At 29.4% G+C, this 21,188-nt stretch overlaps 2 protein-coding genes across 4 annotated transcripts in view; one reads left to right on the top strand and one right to left on the bottom strand.

Moving 5' to 3' along the window:
* The window catches only part of LOC111035044 (kinesin-like protein KIF26A), a gene marked incomplete at its 3' end in the record, with an annotated part of 156,622 nt that overhangs the window by 95,818 nt on the left and 39,616 nt on the right, over positions 1-21,188 (top strand). The gene's annotated exons all lie outside the window — the stretch shown is intronic.
* LOC111035055 overlaps positions 339-21,188 on the bottom strand; it is a 29,863-nt gene continuing 9,013 nt past the window's right edge. Inside the window, exons 1-5 of one of the 3 annotated variants that reach the window (XM_022316553.1) lie at positions 4,450-4,658; positions 3,911-3,950; positions 2,224-2,461; positions 1,761-1,961; positions 339-1,608 (exon numbers count right to left, since the gene is read on the bottom strand). In XM_022316553.1, the coding sequence (XP_022172245.1) occupies positions 478-1,608; positions 1,761-1,961; positions 2,224-2,457 (1,566 nt within the window). In that variant the 5' untranslated portion in view covers positions 2,458-2,461; positions 3,911-3,950; positions 4,450-4,658 and the 3' untranslated portion in view covers positions 339-477. Of the gene's footprint in view, positions 1,609-1,760; positions 1,962-2,223; positions 2,462-3,910; positions 3,951-4,449; positions 4,659-21,188 lie in introns of those variants that run through there. The other 2 variants (XM_022316552.1, XM_022316554.1) reach the window with 2 other exon arrangements.

Raw genomic sequence — 21,188 nt, 5'->3', positions numbered from 1 at the left:
GTTATATTATAATAATTCAACTGCAAACCAAGCCTAGGCATAATAACCGAGTTAAAAAGTTTAAGTTAAGTTAATTTTAACTTTTTAAAGTTTAATTTTCATTAACATAATTTTTAATTCAACTGATTTTTATTGATATAAACTTAATGAATAACGAGTTACTTAAGTTATTATTTTTTTTTCATAAATAAATAGCCATTAATGGGTTTAAAATAGTAAAAAGTAAATGTTTATGCAATATGTATCATTAATAATAATAATTATATTATATTTATTATTTAATCCTTAATAAATTAAAGTAACTTAGATTTGATTAAAAGAAACTCGTTACCTATTTATTTATTCTGTATCAATAAAAATTTAAGTTAAAAATTATGTTAATGAAAATTAAATTTAAAAAAAGTTGAAGTAAGAAGTTAAAATTAACTTAACTTTAACCTTTTAACTCGTTTTTCCCAGGCTTGAGAAAATGTACAATTATGAATTATCATCAAACTCAACGGCTTCGGACAGAAAGAAGAAAAATTTTTTTAATTTTATCACATTCAATCGATCTTCTTTAAAGCTACATGTCGCTAAAACTAAACGAGTAAATACTCGGTAGTTTGATTTCATTAATTTCAATGATTTTTCATAACTTATAGTATCAAAATAATAATTAGCCGGTGCTTTCATATTTAACATGGTCTCCATGTCAGCACTAAATAAACTGGCAAATCTCTGAATTTCTTTTCTTGATGATAAAATCAAGTCCTTTGAATTAGTATTTTTTAAATCATCAAAACACTTTAACAAAAAGAAAAGCAAATCATTCAAGTTGCTCGAAGCCTCTGGTGACATTTTTAATGGAAATTGAGATCGGTGAACATTAAATATCGTTAGTGGTCGTAAGTATTTGAAAAAGTTAACTATAAAACTCATATTGTGATTAGTTACTTCATAATTTTCTATTTCGTCTATAAACTGAATACCTAGTTTTAAGTGAGTGATGGTCGTCCAATAAAAACACATGTATATAGTCCTGAATATGGATTTGTGGTACGCGTACATAGCTTGAGGGTTAAATTCAAACGACGCCTCAAATGATTTTAACTTTAAGTCGACCAAAAGCTCATTCGGCATAGGTACATTTGAAACTAGATGGTTGACAAAATCTGTTAGAGCGATCTTCTTCGGATCAAAATCTAAGTCTACTACGTTATCGGAAACGTTTAAGCTCCGCATCAATTCGTCAGCATCTTCGATGTTCTTGTTCATTTCGTCTAAAATGACTATGAACTCGTCGTTTTTGTACTTTAATCGATACTGAGTCACTATGTCCTTGTCGCTACACCAAGTGTCCCAAAAAGTGTAAAATTTATCTAAAAGCATCTTGTGGACGTCACCTATGTGTTTTCCAGCAATTTCTACATCAACCGATGACGCAACTTGTTCCGCTTGTATCTTGTGTAGGAACACGGTATCATATACATTGTCCAAGTATAAATTTAAAGCCATAAATTCTCCGAGACCACCTGTTTCACCGTGAGAAAGTATGCTCATCATATTGACAACAGTCTCACCGAATTCTCTGATTGGTTTGTCCACAGTACTAGGTATTTTATCCAACTGAAACAAAGTTAAATCATTTATATTTAAAATTAATAGTAACTTTATTAACATTTCAAATACTATTTTTCTTGTATCTACAAATATACTTACAAAATTAAATAAATGTGTGTATATTATAGGTATAAAACTAAATAAACATGTTTTCGTACCTTGTTTAATGGATATGAATTTAACAAAGATTCACTTAGAACTATATGCTTAACGGACAATTCAGCAAAACCGCATCTTGCCGCCCTAAATATGGCGGATCTGATATTTTTTCCATGTTTACACGACCTTATACTTCCATGGGAAATATTTGGGCAGTCGTCTACTTCATCGTCACGTTCATGATTGCATCCATAAATTGCCTAAAATAATATTATTTACATTAATACAATATTGTATCATTGGATTTTATTAATCAATTCATTTAAATTTAAAACATCATTCATGGAGTGTACACAGGCATACAAAACTATAAAGTTAATTTTATTATTTTTGAAAAAAACTTAAGTATAATTTTTTACTAAATTTAAATTATTTTTTATTATTCAAGAGTAAATACTATTTTTATTTCGTTAAAATCATCAAACTTTAAAATATATTTATTTAATAGCAAGTATAACAAACATTGTGTATAATTGTATTAAACTTCAGTCGTTTTCTTTCACTTAAGACTTCACCATTCTCATTAACAATAAACTTAAAATGTCGTGTGAAAAGTTTCTGCCAACCATCCAGTTTGACATACGCTTGCAATTCTCGTTCTAATTCCTCTATGCATTCTGATTCCTTTGAGTTATTTGCTTGTGTCGACCAAACAGTTGCTCCTACGATTATTGCTAAAAAAACCGTTTTAAACATTTCCCTATAAACAAAAATATATGTTACACAGTATATAAAAAAATAGATTTTATATTCTGAGTAGAGTGATAAGTTATTTGGTTCAAATGTGATGTGTGCAATTTTTTTTTGTGTCGGTCTTAGACGGACTCTGTTATCATCTTTTAAAACAGAAAAATGTTCCAATATTCTACTTTCATGTTGGTAGGTACCAGGTACCTATTATGTGAGAGGCATAAGTAAAAAGTCAAAATACTTTAAAAAATAATCAAGAAAAAAAACTATTGATAAACGGGAATTCCCACCCAAAACCGGTTATTTGACAGAATCGATTTTGTTGTTTTTTTTTTGTTATTGGAATTAAAAACAAATAACTGTAGAGACGAGATCTACATTTTTCTCAATATTTATAATATTATTTTCTATACATGGTATAATTTTCAAATCATGTTGGCTTTTATTGTTCTATTTATAGACTTTTAAAAAGTACAACTTTTTCTCGATATATGTTACTGTTGTTCTCTTACATCGTACCCTTACCATAGTAAATGTGAGACTAGATAGGAGGGGGGAGCTTAATATATAGTCAGCATATTGTACAACGTACATGTTAGTATGTTTATAAATCTTAAGTAATGATGTAACAATCGTTACATTATTATATATAATTTGTTTTTTTGAAAAAATTAGTTAATTTTATCGCAGGTAATACTTGTAGAAAAATAAGTTACTTATAGCAATACAAATATATAATAAAATATCCATAGAATTATAATATAAGTGCTTACCGATAGACTTTCCCCTCTTGTAACAATTTTTCATCGTATAAACATTGATAACTGATTTATCATTGAATTCAAATTTAACACATCTATATTATGATTGCATTGACCTACTCAATGACGAGGTGCACTACTACCTAACCTAACCCACTATACAGCAGAGTGACTTCTCTAGGATATGAAATGTATTATTTATGTGAACTATCTAGATTCTAGGACATTAATTAGTATTTTCCGAAAATGATATACACAGGTCAGAACTTCAGAAGCAACTTACAACAATTTTATCAACATTTTTTTATCAATTAATTTTAGCAAAGAAATTATACAAATTAGGCACTACTAAAATCATTGCGTTCAAAAGTCGATTCTGATCGATGTAGCTCAGTATCTACACATGTAGATGTTTTTAAGGTGCCACACTTATTTGTCAAGCTAACACTTTACTAGTTTTCACAGACATACATAAAAAGTGTCATCATAGTAAAACCAATACATTCTTCTCGTTTAGAATGAAAAAATGCACTAAACAGAAACGTATTTATTTTACCTCAGCAGTTTTATAATATCGATGACAGTATATCCACTTACTTAATAATAGAAATATGGAATAACATTCAAAATATAATTATTTAAAAACTGATCTATGGTTTTTAAATTGGTGTTACAAAAAATAAAATAAAATCATTTACCCAAATGTGTTAATAAAACAATATTGTTGTTGAAGTCTATCTATATTAAAAAAACGTTCAATAAATCTATTATAGTCCCATTTATTTAGTATATTTTTTTAGTAAATGCAATGTCTTGTGTTAAATATGAATTTAAATATTAGGTTATGATCTTCACATCAGAGTTATACAATGCACATTATAGAAGTGAACATAACTAAATCTCATTACAACTATATTATATTATTACTGAATTAAGTTTTACTTTAAAATAGGCGTTATACTTAAATTTTATATTTTCATTATGGCCATCATGTTATAATTATTTATTATATGCATGAACAAAGCACTGTTGTACCTACGGCACACTAATGTATAATATATGTATTTAGATTTGTAATATTTCGTTTTTATACAAATAAATACAACACATAAAATATAAATACATTATATAGTAATTTATACTCGTTAATGTATACGTTATTCAAATTACTAAGTCTATAGACTAAAATCTCCACAAAATATTTATATAGGTAGTACTATTGTGTATAGGTACTTACGTAGTGTGTTTTAGTTCATTCGATTTGTTATGATGGTAACATGCATTCTACTACGAACTGAAACATACACCGACTGAACGACTCATTGTGTTCAGTTTTACTGCAAACTACAGTATACAAATTTGTACAGGTGTTCAAACGCATTGTTTAAATAGCCTACGTTTGAAAGTTACTTGTTTTCATTTCTTTAAAATTTGTGCATAATCCTTGAACAGCGTAGCTTAACCTATTATTATTTAATTACTTTTATTATAAAATACTAATTAATTGTATTTTATGGCTTAAAATATTATGAAGAAAAAAAATATTCATTTTACAACTTTAATTTCTTTTTATGCCTTTTATTTAAAACAAAAAATAATATTTAGACTTAAGTTTATGCCCATCCAACGAATGAACGAAAGTTATTGATGAATATTTAACATAGATAAATGAATAATTATGCTGATTATATAAACTAACAACCAAAATAACAATGATATTGGTCATATATTTCATAATCAATATAGAAAATGACGTGCGATTTGGATATTATGCACAATAAACAAAATATAATATGTTATTTTTATCTTACCTAACCTAACCTGTTGATCGACATGTTAAAGACCATTATCGATGATGTATTTCAATAAATAATACAAAAATAATTGTTTGAAAGTTTTAAAATACAATATTATTATTATATATGTGACAAATGACAAGACCTTTGATTAATAATAGTTCTAAACAATACACTTGCATTTAATATAGTTTAAATAAATATGAAAAATGTGTCGTAATAAAAACAAATAAGTTATAAATCAAACATCTCAGATTTTTACCCATAGATTTAGATCAACATTTTTAAATTATTTTTTTTTTGTCTAATTATATTACAAGAAATCCATGGATAGAAGTATTAAGACATATTGGTTATGAATTTATTTTTATCATATTACATTGAAAATTGTATTTTTCATTAATATACTATCATAATTTTTTTATTTACATATACCCATAAGAAGACAATTTATGTTATAATGTTTATATTACACGAAAAGATTGATTTATTTTATTGATTTTACAATTTAAATAATTAAGATGTGTCACCATCACTATATTGGTTGTTCAATTTTATTCGTGTCAGACAATTAAATCAATCGAAAATTTGGCAAATTTTATAATAAATATGTACTTGTGATAAAAATATTTAAGACTCTTAATAGTTAAAAAAAAAAATCAGAAGACAGTTATTTTAAAATATTGTCGATCTAAATAAAATGTTGAAATTATCCTTTTAGATGATTGTTCAATCATTGCGTATAGTATTCATTTGACTTAAATCAGAAATGATGTGCATTTTCCTACTCCAAATAATGAATATAATATGACGAGTGCTCAGTTATCAGTAACAATGAATGTGCTGTAAAGGTACCTACTATCAGGGGCGCCCGCATCAATTAATTAAAAAATTATTTCCTCCATCGTATTTGCGCAAATTATTTTTTAGTTTTATTTTAATTTTTTTCAAATGGTATTACAAAATTCAATTGGCTCTTTGGTCTGCGGGTGTCCCTGGATACTATAGTAAAATAGTATATCTATGAGTTAGGTTTAACTTGGATAAAGTCGTAAATAATATAGTGTATTGGAATTTTTTTTTTCGAGAATTCATTTTTAGATGTTTTTATATTTATGAACACAAACGATATGAAAACCCATTCGAATATCAAAGAAACTGGATATCTGCTACCTATAACATTTTGAAGTAAAAATCGTGTAACGGTTTTTATATATTAGTCCATACATAAATTATTCTAATTTTTATACCACAATTTATAATTCTTCCAACGTATGACATGGTGCGTAGGTGCACCTACTGTTGTACTGATAATATTCATCGATTAATACTTTATTTTAAAGCCTTTCCAACTATTTTATTGTGATAAGAATGTCGGTAAAACTTTATCTTTTGAATTGTTCAGTTTTAAATAATTTACTTAAAGAAATTCACAAATTCACAGTAGGTATGCGCAATTACACCGCAGTGGTCGTGGTATTTCATTAATCGAATTTAAGTCAAACAATACACACACTTTAAAGTTATAATGAATTTTATCAGCTTTATAATATATTAAAACTTATTGTATGAAGGTACGGGTACCTACCACTATTTAATTGTTTATTTAATCATATTATTTATAATACCATTATTATGATTATTATTGTTATTATTATTATCATCATCGTCTTTATTATTGCTTATTAGACAAACAACATTTTTTTAAAATGATTTAAACATTTCAATAGAAAAATATTAAATGTTTTGGTGTAGTAAAAAACATTTTTTGTCAATATCGAATCTTATTTAAAGTTTTAGATAATAATAAACCAATAACGCAATAACTCTCCTTTTAAATAACTATAAATTTTCAAAAAGCAACAAGAAACTTCATTTTTTTTATGGTACAGATATTATAAATAAAATATAATATGTATTGATTGAAAGTTGAATGCGATTTCCATTTTTCGACTGCATTAATGTCTTTTTTATGATTTTTTTTACTAACTATTGAAGCTTTGGTTTTGAATTTTATTCCCAAATGACTTATTTTTGGTACACCTACATTTTTATTCCAATCACACAATATGACGTCAAAATAATAATTTGCAAAAAACGGCAGAGTCAGTTGAGTTTTTTTAAGTAAGTCTTAATTTCATTTGAAACTGTCAGGTGCCGAATAGTCAAGCGTTTCCGTTTAATTCGATCTCCTGTCCACAAGATACTTTCTTTCAAAAACCTTGTTTAAATTAATTATTTTTCGCTCACATTTACAATTTAATCATGTCCTTGCAGTATTCATCGGAACAGTATAGTCGGTATAATATATTATTATTATTATTGTTATTACATCAACCTGAATAATAATGACTGAATAAATATAAATAAATTTATATCCTGTATATATATATGATTAAACAAACAAAGTTGAAGGAATGAGAAGAGAAGAGGTCAAAAGAGAGGAATTACATCGTATCGAGAAGGGAGGCTTGATTATGATCGCGAAATTGATGAATTCCACCGCGACAGTTTCGTCTCGACCCTTATAACCGGAAATGGCTCTTGAAAATTATTAACGAGGTTATTTGGACCTCATATAGCTTTTTGGTTCACAGATTTTTCACTTTTTATTTTGTTTGTTGATTTTTTCATCGTATTTTCACAACCACTGCGTGCAATAAAATATGAAGGTAGATTATCGTCTGAGAATAAAAATAGTGTTATTTGATGTTTTTTTTTCCATTCTAACCACAACACGTCTTTGTCAATCGTCAATCACGTTTTAACCTTAAAGTATTGAACTTATTCTACAATACAATCAGTTAGCTAACCTAACCTAACCTAACTACAGTTAGAACTCATATTATGTATTTTTAATAACTTGTAAGTTTAAAATAGTTTTATTGATTGATAATAATTGTTTAGTTAAGATTATTGTCGCACACAATGTGTCTATCACATTATTATATTACACCTAAAAAAATTAAGTTTATTTTTTATCTCTTGTTAGTTTTTAATAAATGTCCGTATATTTTGTAACACCAAAATACCAAAAAATTGTTGTACTTATAGTTATTTTGTAGTTAATTTGCATAGAGTGTTTTCTTTAGAATTAATTACTTCAGTTTTCCCTTTTGTTATTGCACTGCAGGTAATTTAATTGGTATTTTTCTCGTATAAAAGTAAACTTACATCATAAAAAAACGAAGTCCCACTTCCTTTTTAAAAAAAAAAAACAATATACGTAGTAAAATATTTGTTTGTACTTTTTTTACATGAAATAATTCATTCTTATTCCTTAAATTATACCAATTGCATTTTCTTTGTTTATATTTTAATGTTAATATTTTTTTTCAATAATTTGAATGGAAGTTTAATAGTTTTTCACAATCTCACTTATGTTTTAGTCTGCTCTCAGAACTTGCAAATTACCAATGTTTATTGAATCTAGAGTATCCATAATGTTATATAAGTGTATTAGTTTGGTACTTTATAAGCCTTATACAATATAATATTAATAATAATAATATTATATTAAGTGTCAGGGATTGAATTTCTTTGTATTAAAAAAATAAATATGTAAATGTAGTATCTAAATGTTTATCATACGTAAGTCACGTTCATCAATGCAGATTATGTATTGTTAAAAACATATATAAAAAGAATATGCATTAAAAACCTAAACATATGGGTTGGATTTTCGTTATATTTGCAATGGTTATTTATTCTAAATCACATATTGTGAACCCTTGTACAACACCTTTGGAAATATTTGAATTTAGGAGGGGGATCACTGATAACTGCCGATTTCCAATGCAGAAACCCTTATTTTTCATTTCAAAATAAAATATAACTATCGAAAATATACGACCCACCTATAAAATATAGAGAGGGTGATTTTGGACTGTAAAAAATTACCTAGGACTTGAAACGTCAAAAATGTTAGTGTAATAAATCCTTTTAGTTGTGTTAAATGTAGTTTATATTTTTCCCTCCGATTCGTTGATATTATGCATTAACTTTAACCGTTGACTGTTCGAGTCGTTTTGGCATTTTAAACGCGTTCGATTTATTGGGTATAGTGTTTTTAGATCAGATCTAAATTCATTAATACCATCACATCAGAGCATTTTTCATATTCGTATTTTAGTCATACTAAATTTTTTTTTTTTTGACCACGTGAGAATCATAAAACTTGCGTGTGGTCATAATACCGAAAGTTTTTTTGATGCTCACACACGTCATATTATGTCCGTTGTCCGTGTACGACGGGCGGTGCGATAAACACGATATTGTTTTATTTGCAAACATTGCTGTACAGTCGTTGTCGTGTACAACACGTCCATATCGCGTAGACCCCTTGGCATCTCTCGTACGTACCCATCGATCTATAAATCTTGACAGCCGTGCGGATAATTAATATGACGGCGGAACGCGCGCTGAAACAAGGGTTTGGTATGGCACGCGTGTGTGCATCGTGGAAAACTCTACGGCGGCGCGGGTATATACACCGACTACACACACACACACACACACACACACACACACACACACACACACACATATATAGTAACCTAGGTACAAGAAAAGTACGTGACGTTACCAGGGACCGGGGAGAAAATCGATGGGTTTCCAATCGCATCCGGCTCCCGCTGTCATTTCCAATTTCCGCCACGGAAATAGTCCGGTATTCAAAAAAAAAAAAATAATAATAATAATAATAAAAAAGGGAAATCCCCGACCAGGATGAGACCAAAAATGAAAATTAATAACATCAAAATTAATGGCGTGTGCGTTAAATTTAATTTCGTGTTATATGCATAACGGATATTTGCAGCAAGTATAATATATATATACATCAGAGCTATTACACTGCATACTGTATACTATATACCTACAATCTACATTATATACATGGCTAATACACTCGAGTAGAATCATTCATATATTTCGGAATACATTTAGGTACTATCTATAAATAATAATAGCTAATAACTATATAATTGGTGATGTTTTTTTAACACGATTGTTCTCTTTATTATTACCTTTTTACATTATAAAGAACATAAAAACTGGTTACATTTTTAACTAAAACAATGTTTAAATATTATCAACAAAATATATCAACATTAAAAAAGTCTAAAAGTATTAAACGTATAGTCGTTATATTCATCCCGTTATTCTATAACGGCCTAAATTATATATTTAAGGCGGGTAGATAATTTTAACCTAAAAACCAAATAATATTTTATAAAGGGAACAATTTTTTTTATGACTGCCGTTGTGCTAAAAAAAAATATATGAAACTTCGAATGTCTCGATTACTTCGTATAACACTTATTTTATATTTTTTAACCTACTATGAATTCAAGTATATAATATTATATTGACACATTAAAATCATGATTAACTCCGTAAACGACGATAAAACGTTACTTCGAAGTCTGAAAGTACTGTGCACGTTACATTATTGTCGATTTGAACTCAACTTAATGTAAAAGCCAATATAGATTCCCTGTTAATAGGTAAATAAAATGAAACATATTAAAAAGTAATTCTGAAAATCACGCAGTTAATCATAAAATAGTAATTCCACGAGGTTATTAATGTTATCTTAGAAATCTTAAATTGAAGTGTTGCAGTGAAAACGTTTACGTTTTTCGTTCAATCAGATTTTCCATTAATTTTGATATGGCTACAAAAAATTTTAAAACTTTGAATCTTAGCAGTTAAAAATAAAGTTAATAAACGTTTAACATATTTATAGTTTAATGTGCAGATATGACTGTACAGGTACAAATTATTTAAATTCTGTGGTCAGTTTTTATGATCATTCACTATTTTTTGTGAACTTACTTTTCAACCTACTTAAAAAAAAATTGTATTTTTAATACGAAAAAAACAAACAGTTCACAATATAGTTTGTAATGACTATCAGTTCTTTGAGCTAAAAACTAATGTAGATGATACTAAGGTTTTTAATGCAAACGATGTATTATACATATTATTATAAGTATTGTAAGAATGTATATTATTTTTTATCTTCAATTCCCTCGGCCCGGAATTTGTCGAAGACGCCAGACAAGGATAAAAATTAAAATCAAAAACCTGACCATCAATCTGATACGGTTCTAGAATAATAAACTCAAATATTATCGATTATTTTGAAACAAACGGCATGCATTTTGATACGGGGGCGTGAAAACAACCACACGAACTGTCATCCAAAAACTTTGGAATACGCACATCGATTGGACGGGGTTGAAGGGTTTCGTCGACTTTGGAAGTCGAGCTTATGGGGTGACAACCCTCTCAGTGTTAGCTCCCCCTTATCTTTGGGCTGCCGGACGGATATCCATCCATCGAAATGATTCCTCGCCTCAGCTCCGTCGAAAAGCTTTTTAGAAAGACATTCTCTATGAAACCTTGTCGTCGTTCTTTTCTCTTGACAGCCACGTGACGAATAAGAAAGAAGTTTTTAGTCGAACAAAACAACAAAAGAAGTATATATAAAAGTGACAATACTCCTTTGGGGCATAGCCGTCTAGGATAGATCTAACGCAAATAAGTTGTTCAAAGAAAACTTATTTTTATATTCACACGTCTGTATTATATGCTATACCTTTAAACAGCGTGTTACCACTGTTACCAGTTGTATCTTACTGCCTGTCTGTCTCAAACGTTTATATGTATTTTTCAACACCATGAAATTGTCCCATCCGTGTCTATCAAACATTACGCGTAGTAGTAAATTTTATAATCAATTACTAAAGTGCTCTATAATATATTTCCTCTCCCCTGGTATAACGATATCATCCCCGTTACCGGATGTTTATAGTGTGACAAGTTATCGGATTCAAATTATTTTACGTATATTTCGTATGGAAAAATATATTCTCAACATGGCACCACCAATGAACACAAAAAACATTTTGTTTGTATTCGTAATAATATTGACTAATTGTAAAATGAAAATCCATTCGAGTTAATTAATTCAATCATTCGTCGTATGGCGTGTGAACAAAATAAGTTTGTTTAATCTATGCTATAATAACTATGATTTTAATTCGTTTATATATAAATAAATATTCATAATGAACAATTATTATTATTACTCTGAATAATGATCAAAACACAAAATATTAATTAATAACCTTAACGTTGACAGAAACAAGGGAACAATATGCAAATGAGAAAAAAACGGAAGGAACAGTATACTGACATAAATTATTATAACATAATTAAATCTGAAGTGTCCTTTATAAAATAAAAAATAATCGAACCTTTAACTTAAAGTACGCGAGTTGTTCTCAATTTATTATAAGACTGAGGCTTAATAATTGTTACAATGTGACTCGAATACTGCATTTCATCTGATTGTATTTATTATAATGACATAGTGTTTTCTATTTTCATTTACTAGATATATCAACGTCAAACAGACGATTTGTCATTTGACGAATTATATGATAATAATATTAGTGTGGCGCAACTATATAGAGTTTTGGCAATTTTTTATTTTTTATTTTACTGGCACATATAATTTCGATAGACACGAGGAATTAAACTTTTAAATCATTTACGAGGCGCCAACAAACCTTGTGCAATCTTGTTTAAACTTCATTAAACACCGAACTTCAGTAGCTGTCTGTCAGCTGTCAAATTTGGAAAATGCGAGTACCCGTGCATGGTCTGGCGCCATCCACCTCTTCGTCGTGGTCCACATCGCTAATGAAACAACCGTCTTCCATCACGCACAAACTTGTCTGCGATGGCCAAAAATAAATGCGATTCGATTGGCCACGGAACTTACTATTGTTTCGAAACTGAGTGTGGTGGTAGTGCGAGGTTGTATGAGAAACGATTCGGAAGTGAAACAGTTTAAGTCGCATCGTTATTTATTTCTTAATGTACCGTGAAAAAAAAAGGGACAGATTTTACTCGGCCCTTTGGAACGTATGAAATATTAATTTCCCTCTTTTTCGTGGACCGGAAGCACAAGTTTTTCTTGAAAAACTTTCTGTTCTGTCTGTAAGGGTCACCTGTATTAGGGGAAAAGTAATTGCGCGACGTTATATATGTCTTCCGGTATTTTCTGCAGTTTATTTTTTATATGAGATACGCAGCGTGTCCGGCAATTATTTTTACAATAACAATAATATTTAGCAACAATATAAATACAAATAAATAATTAGGTATGGAGTGAATTAAAAACGTTTTCTTAATCTATTTTAAATTAGTTTTGGTTCAAATTTAAAGAGTGTATTGAATTATAAGAAGATGTATGCCACTAAATCTGAAAAAAAAATAATTGCATCCATAACGTATGTAATATAAACGTTTATTCTCATTTATTAAGTATTCTATACTTACTATAAATATTTAGTTAGCGTTAAGTTACATTTTTGTCAAATTTTTTTTAATGAGCAAAAAATTTTATTTTTTGTAATTTAATTTAGATAAGTAGGTATATTGTTAAAATAAAACAATTTAGTACTTATGGATATTTACATGAATCTATAGCAGTCAAATAATTCACTAATAGTTAGGTTTTGTCTGTATAGATAGTACAACATTCAGCATAAAATATTTTTTTTTAAATAGCTTTAATTTATTTCTTCCATTACATATTATATTTAATAAATATAATTGCGCATTTGTACAACATATTTGCTGTGTGTTTTTAACGTATTTTTTAACCATGTTTTGAGCATACTGTATAATATAAATTAAAATCAATGTTTTACAAATTCAAAAATCATATTATTGGCAAATTATTACAACGATATCAAATCAATATAAATGCGTACTTACAAGACAAATAATATAGTTTTATATACCTAATAATAATTATCACAATGTATACATTTGAAAGCAATGATAAAACGATTCCGAGAAAAACTTACTGTGTTAAGACCATATTAGCAGAGATTTTTTAAATTGTTATTTTTTTGAGTCGTAGATAATTTTCCTTTGGATTTTCATTTATCTAAGAAATACGGAGAAAATGTAGAGTAACAAATTTTAGTGTACGTACAAAAAAAAAAAATACCTTAATAAAACGAATATACATTTTCTTTGTTTATCTCATATACTAAAAGGAAAACATTTTTGTTAACGTACTTTTTATAAAGTTAACTAATTCAAAATTATTATTATTATCAATTTAATATGAATACTTTAAAAATTATGCGGTATGCTTAATACTGTTACGGGTTTAATTACTTAGTTTAACTTATGTATAAATGTAATAAGTAGGAAAATGTTTAAAATTAAAAAAAACTCCTGTTTCATGATGAAACATGTTTTGGATCATTTTTTTTTAAATCTACGAAAAGCTGCAAGTTATTTTATGAGCTTTTGCTTTTAACACAATGGCCGTTTTTATATTAATAATAAATTCAAGAATGTTCAATGTACTTGGCTATAGCTAGGAATAACGTTTGGACCTTGTCCGAAGAACAAAATAAACAATTTCATCTCTGAAAGACTTAATTAAAAACCACCGCATTCCATTTTAGCAGATGTATGTGTTTTAGAAAATGTTCAACTATAGCTTATAATATCCAAAATGATAAAGCGTTTTATTTAAAAAATGTGAAATAGGTTGATGGTTATTTAAAATGTTGAAAAAATATAAGATCAAGTTAATTTTTTACAAACTTTAGTTTTAAAATCAATCGATTCGATTGATTTCATAATACTGGTTTCACTAAATAAAAGCTTGACGTCAAATTATAAATACATGTATGTATCTATTTATATATGTATATTACATTATTGTATAGATCGGATTATACTGCTGGTATTGTTATGTACAAATTAATATAAATAGTGTAAAATTAACATTTTTTCTAGAGTCTGAAATATTTTATCGTATTTGTATAATTGTATTTAAAATGTCGATTGTTTCATTCTAAATAGATATTATCTGTACATATTATATCTTATTCATTAAATTTGTGTGGTTTATTAATTCCACTAATTCGTTAAAATTAGTTATAGCATCATCATTATACAAACAATTGGATTAATATTTTGTATCCATTAGTTTCAGGTAGGCACTCAACACGGTTGTTTGTGTGAAAATCATCATTATTAAATTTACACAACCATACTTATATTTATATAAAAAAAAACAATTCTTCTCTCCAACGCATCCAAACCGTAAACGACGTAGTTTTAATAATTGAGTCTTACGTGCAGGGCCCTCTTCTCGGAACATGGTGCGGAAAACCGTCTGAATTATGAACCACTTAGCAATTTGGTGCGGCCGAATTGGGGGGAAACCGGGCGAATTGCCAAACATTAGTCACACGGTTGCCAGTCGCGCCGCAGCCGCCGGTTAAGGGGTAGGAAAAAGACCACTCGACGACGACGCGGAGACGTCGATGACGATTGGCGACCGTGAGCTTTGAACCTTCCATTAATTAAAGACCACTACAGGGTGTGTGCGTACTCCGAAGGATTTCAACCCCTCCTCGACGGCGCCTAGTCCATTAACGATAGGTTTTCGGTGCGGGGGCCGACACTCTGGTAGTGGTGGTGGTGCTGATGGTGGTGGTGATGGCGGTGATTATTATTATTATTATTATTGTGCAGGTTTCACTTTGCACTGCGCCCGGCTGTCCGCACCGCGATGCAGCCGTTGTGGCACGGGCGCGGTGTCGTTTCGCGGGAGATGGAATTAAATTCTATTCCCTGCCCCACCTCAAATGTTACCTAAAGGAGAGAAAAAAAAACAAGGAAAAATAATGAAAAATATACTGCAGGACCCTTTTTCAGTTGATGATTTTTCCCTCCGCGCGCGCAGAGTTTATATAATCCTCTTTTGTAATAAAACGTATTTTCTGCATATTAATTCCAAACCATTAACGCGGTTTATAGTGTGTATGCAAAACCGTATTTCCGTTCACTGTTGTTTGAAATAGTGCTTTATTTTTATTACTTTTTTTTTCTACTCGTATCGACCCGAAACGTTAGAGATGACCAAAATAAACACTATATACCCTCACGAATAAAATGTAAACGAACCAACAAGTGCGGCGCTGTGCTAGATTTGATTTCTGTACGGACGACTCACGTATTTGTTGACAGGGGAAAAAAAAATGTCTTTTATAGATTTATTAATTAAAAAAAACAACGATGGTAGTGCTCGACTATCGCATATAAAATACATCGTCGTTTAAAAATTAATTTTTCACATGACGTGAAGTCTTATTATTCGTAATATTAAAACAGGCCTACCATCTACCTGTTTACGCTATATTAGGTTTCTTGTATAGACATCGATAAAAAACCATTTCTCAAACTCCGAAATACACATTATTTACATTAGATTTCAGTACGCTGCAGATATAGGTATATAGCTTTCTTATTATTATTATTCTCTATATACGCGCATATAATTATATATCTATATATTGTTGTTGTTGTTGTTGTTTGGAGGGTATTTTGATAAAATACTCTTCAGAATTTCAATTAACACTCGCGCGCGTTTCTACGGCGGCGTGGCGGTACACTGTACAGTCATTCAACACATTGCCCCCCCCCCCGGCCTCTCACTCTCTCTCTCTCAGTTGCACTCTGCCGCTATGGAGGCACCTACCCCTCTCTTTTTTTTCGCTGCGTCTCTATAAAACTTTATTGTGCTCCGGCTAATTGACACGGGATTTTTGTTACGCCTTGTCGAACGCAAACACCGCCGCCGCCGCCACCATGACGGGGGAGGGGGGGTGCAGCTATTTACTATAAACATATACGTAGTTTGCCCATATCCTCGTCCGACTCCGCTCGCGTCTTGTTTGCGCGTGTGTCCCCGCACGCGCGCCCCCGAGATTCCCAGAGCAGGACAATCGCCGCCGAGTCGGGAGAAAAAGCGAAACGGGGTTAAAGGGTGTGTGTATGATGGTGGTATATGGGCGACCGTACGCACGGGCCTTAATTAATAACGACTAAACACACGCACGTACGTGTGTACATATATATATATATATATATATAAAGTACAGTGTATACACAAAGCGTACACATCACCACCGCTCGCCACTTCTTTGGCGAATGAAAAAAAAGACCGGGGGAGGGGTGGAGGTGGCGGCGTGACGTAAAGAGAAAACAATATCACCCTTGTGCTCTGGGAATCGATGGATTCCAATGGAACAACCGTGTAATTCGGCGAAAGGGTCGTAGCAGAAAATTTACATTGTACGTATTTGTGTAGGTATACTATTATATGTAGCTCTCTCTCTCTCTTTTTTTCCATTTTTTTCTACATGACTATTTATTTTTTATGCAGATTGGAAACACCACCGTTGCTATATTATATATATATATATATATGTGTGTGTGTGTGTGTGTACGTGTATTACAATAATGTTCGACGAAAATATTTTTAATCTATGCGCACGCCGCACACACGTGCCGCTTACATAATATTATGTTTATATATACGTGCGCATAGCACATATACGCCCATACATGAGCAGTGTTCGCAAAAAGTCATTATTACACGCGGCCGTTGTCAAACCCCGATACGAGTATAATATAATATATATGTACAATGTACTATATATGTAATACTTTGTCGTTCTTGATTGATCGTCTGCTGACGTTCGAAAAAAAAAACAACACGTTTTAATTAATATAGACGTTTTTTTCGAAACTAACTAAAATATCCATCGACTAATTATCCCTACCAAAGTCTAAAGGTGCGCGTAGCTTATAAAAGCGTTTTGCTGCGGCGAAATCATAAATCTATAGCTTATTATACTTACCCTTATTTTTACAATATTATTATGATCATCAGTCAACTGCAGTGATTGAATAACAGGGAAACAATTAGAAGGGGGGTGCCAAAATGTAAAAAACTATGCTTACCTGAATATTTAAATGTCTTATATATTGATTACAGGATATAATTGGAAGAGGTATGCATAAATACATATTTTTTTAGAGGGATTGCAAACCCTCCTCCTTCGCCTAAAACCGTCAGCGTCAGTAAATTGTGTGATTGCGTTATAACAAATCGCATTAGATTTTTTTGTCGTCTATATTGTACCCTAGGTAGGTGCAAAATATCATAGATAATACACCAAACCTTTGAATTACAACCGTTATTATAATACCCAGCCGTTAATGCTTTTATTTACAATTTGTTGTGGTATCACATAACCGAATGCGTGTCGACACCGAGATAAAGAAATCCCGTAAAACATACTTATACTTACAGACTTACATATGAGTATTGGTAAAGGATACTATAGAAATCAACTATAAATCGTCTTACATCTATAAACGCTAAAATAAATACACCTCATAACCACCAACCCCTCGGTGGGATTTTGATTTTTTTTCTTTTGAAAAATTTCACTGTAAGAATTCCGTTGTATTCGTTTTCATTAACTCTTTTTTTTTTTTTTTAATTTTAAACTTAGACAGTTAATATTACAATCTGTATAATAATTTAACAATAAGTATATAGAATGTATATTCATATCATATTGATGAGTTACATTAACACAAGATAACGACATTACGAGGAAACAACTCTTTATTAAATCAATAGGTCTCGACACGCCCATTCATTAATATAATAGTTAAGGGAACAACTAATAAAAGGTTGTTAGTATAATTTATTTGTAAGATTATATAAAAATACTTTTAGTTGTTTATTATAGTTGTAAACTATTTGATAATATGATCGATTTTGAAACTTCTTCATAATTAATTTAAAATTAAAATTAAATTCGCCGAAAGACATAGAACTGTGTTTGTATTAAAAAAAAAAAAAAGAAAACAGGGAAAATATGGAGTTTATTTGGATTTCAAAAAATAATTATTGTATGTTCGCCGTAGCATCTGATTGTGAAATGTCCATTGTGTAATGAACTTATGTTCGGTAAAGCCACACAAATCAAATTATAATAACGTAACCAAGTTACCTGGCGTGGTATTTTCTTTTGGTCACAGTGTCCAATTCTGTTATTACTTGTATCGAATTACGTGTACGACCGCAGTAGTGATGGCATAAACCACTTTTGGGATGCTTTTCGTTTTCAAAAAGTAGAGAGAAAATGGAAAATGACCGGCTGCCTTTTATTAGGTCTTCTGACGAAAAGGTCACAAAAGTACGCCGAAACGCCTACGGGACCAAAAGAGAAAAGGATTCCCACCTCTTTTATTGACGATACGCGTATTATACTAACCCTAAGGTTTTTTATTTTCAAATATTCACTGTAGGTACTGATATATATGCTGCAGCGTATGGGGAATACTGTTTCGGCAAAGGACTATCTCAAAGGTCACTGCCATCTTTGGGATGTTTTTTTGTTGTTATTATTTTAATTTTGGTTTTTCGATTTAATAAAAACTTCACAAAAAGAAGAATTGATAAAAATTTTTTTATTAAAACGTACAAGATTATTTGATTATATTTGCCTATAACCAAACAGACATGTTACTTCAATGTAAAAACTCAGTATCCTAATTAATTATATTATACATATTATAAAGAAGTAATAATTAAAATGAGTATTTTTTTATAATTTTCTTCTATTTTCTAATGTTTTAAGGTATTTTATCTTATTATCTATTTATCAAAATTACTCCAAAGATACAAATCCAAATTCCATACTTTTGTTATATAATAATCATATATTACATATTTTGTTTTTCTGTTAAGTAAAAAATCGTTGTAAATTGTATTAACTAACTTACTATCTACTCAAGCGCTATGTCTTCATTTAATCTATTTTTAAATAGATCCCATTTGGGTTTCTTGTAGACTTCTTTTCTGCTTTTTTTATTTTTTATTCCTTTTATAGCAGCTATTTTTGATTTTTAGTATTCATAATTCACTTAATTACCTATGTTCCGTATTTTTTTTTAAATGTCGTCAATCCATGGTTTTTGCACACATCTTGTCACTTTTTATTTGCATATGCTTTCAGCATAATTTTTGTAATATTTATATGGTAATTTACATAGCACCAATATTTCTATATTTTTATTATTTAATAAATGGAACTTCATAATTCAAAATGAATTTATTTTTCCATCATAGACGTATATTTTAAACTGATTATCTTCATCAATCAATATCGAAATTCTGCAATAAATAAAATATTATCGTATTATGTCAACTGCAACATGCTCCAAGTTCACATATTTCGTCATATTATATGTTTTTTATTCAACGTTGACATATAATCGCATTAGTTTGTACTTATTTGTTTAGTCGAGTTTAATAAAATAAAATTGATAAGTAGACAAAAATATAAAAATAACAATAAATCATTAACTTGCTAAAAAATATTCCTGGATATTTGAAAATAGTCTTAATATCGTAGTTTGTCAAATGATAATGAAATGGCTGTTCTGGTAGGTATTTAAAATGTTTTGATGACAACATATTATTCGTTTTTTTGTAAACTTCGCATTGCCATTTTCGCAATACTTTTCAGATATAATATTAAACTTTGTATTCGTATAAATATATTTTTTTATACCTCAACTACTTTATTTTACTTTTGTTGTGGGCGCACAATCTTGTTATGGTAGAACTGTAAAAGTCAAGTGCAGCTGCGGGCAATTGTAAATCGAGTTCTGACTAGGGTGGAAAACAGTAAATTGCGGCCAAGTCTTTATCTATACCAAATAAGATAAAATAAGAGTTTTTAGCTCAAGCGGTCTGAAGATATCTATACATTTGAACAGTAGTACGAATATATATACATAATATAAGAACCTATATATATTTTTATTGTCAATAAACATTTTACTAGAAAAAAAAATAACAAAAAAAAATATGTATAGGACATTATATAATATTTTTATTATTTTATATTTAGTTATAAATAAGTGGATATAATAATAATTTAGATGCTAAATTATTTTTTAACCTATTTTAGTTCTAATTTTTTTTTTTAACTTTTGCTCAATATTTCAATAAGAAAAAAATTGATTCTATAAATGTGTGTATTATTTTTAAAATGTATTACCAGAGTACAGTATAGTAAAAAGTAATAAAACACAAAACATTTATAAATAAAATAAAAGTAGGTAAGTGGCACATTTTGATAAGATATTTTTATTAATCAATTATGAACATATTCAACGAGATGTATAACAAGTAAAAATCTAACAACTTTTGCATTTAGGTCATATTTATTATACATGAGTTTATTTCATCGAACTGTGC

This window comes from Myzus persicae, unplaced genomic scaffold, assembly GCF_001856785.1.
Source record: "Myzus persicae strain clone G006 unplaced genomic scaffold, MPER_G0061.0, whole genome shotgun sequence".
Classification (NCBI taxonomy): Eukaryota; Metazoa; Arthropoda; class Insecta; order Hemiptera; family Aphididae; genus Myzus; species Myzus persicae.
The sequence above is the reverse complement of the archived record's forward strand: the minus strand, read 5'-3'. Positions and strand labels throughout refer to the sequence as shown.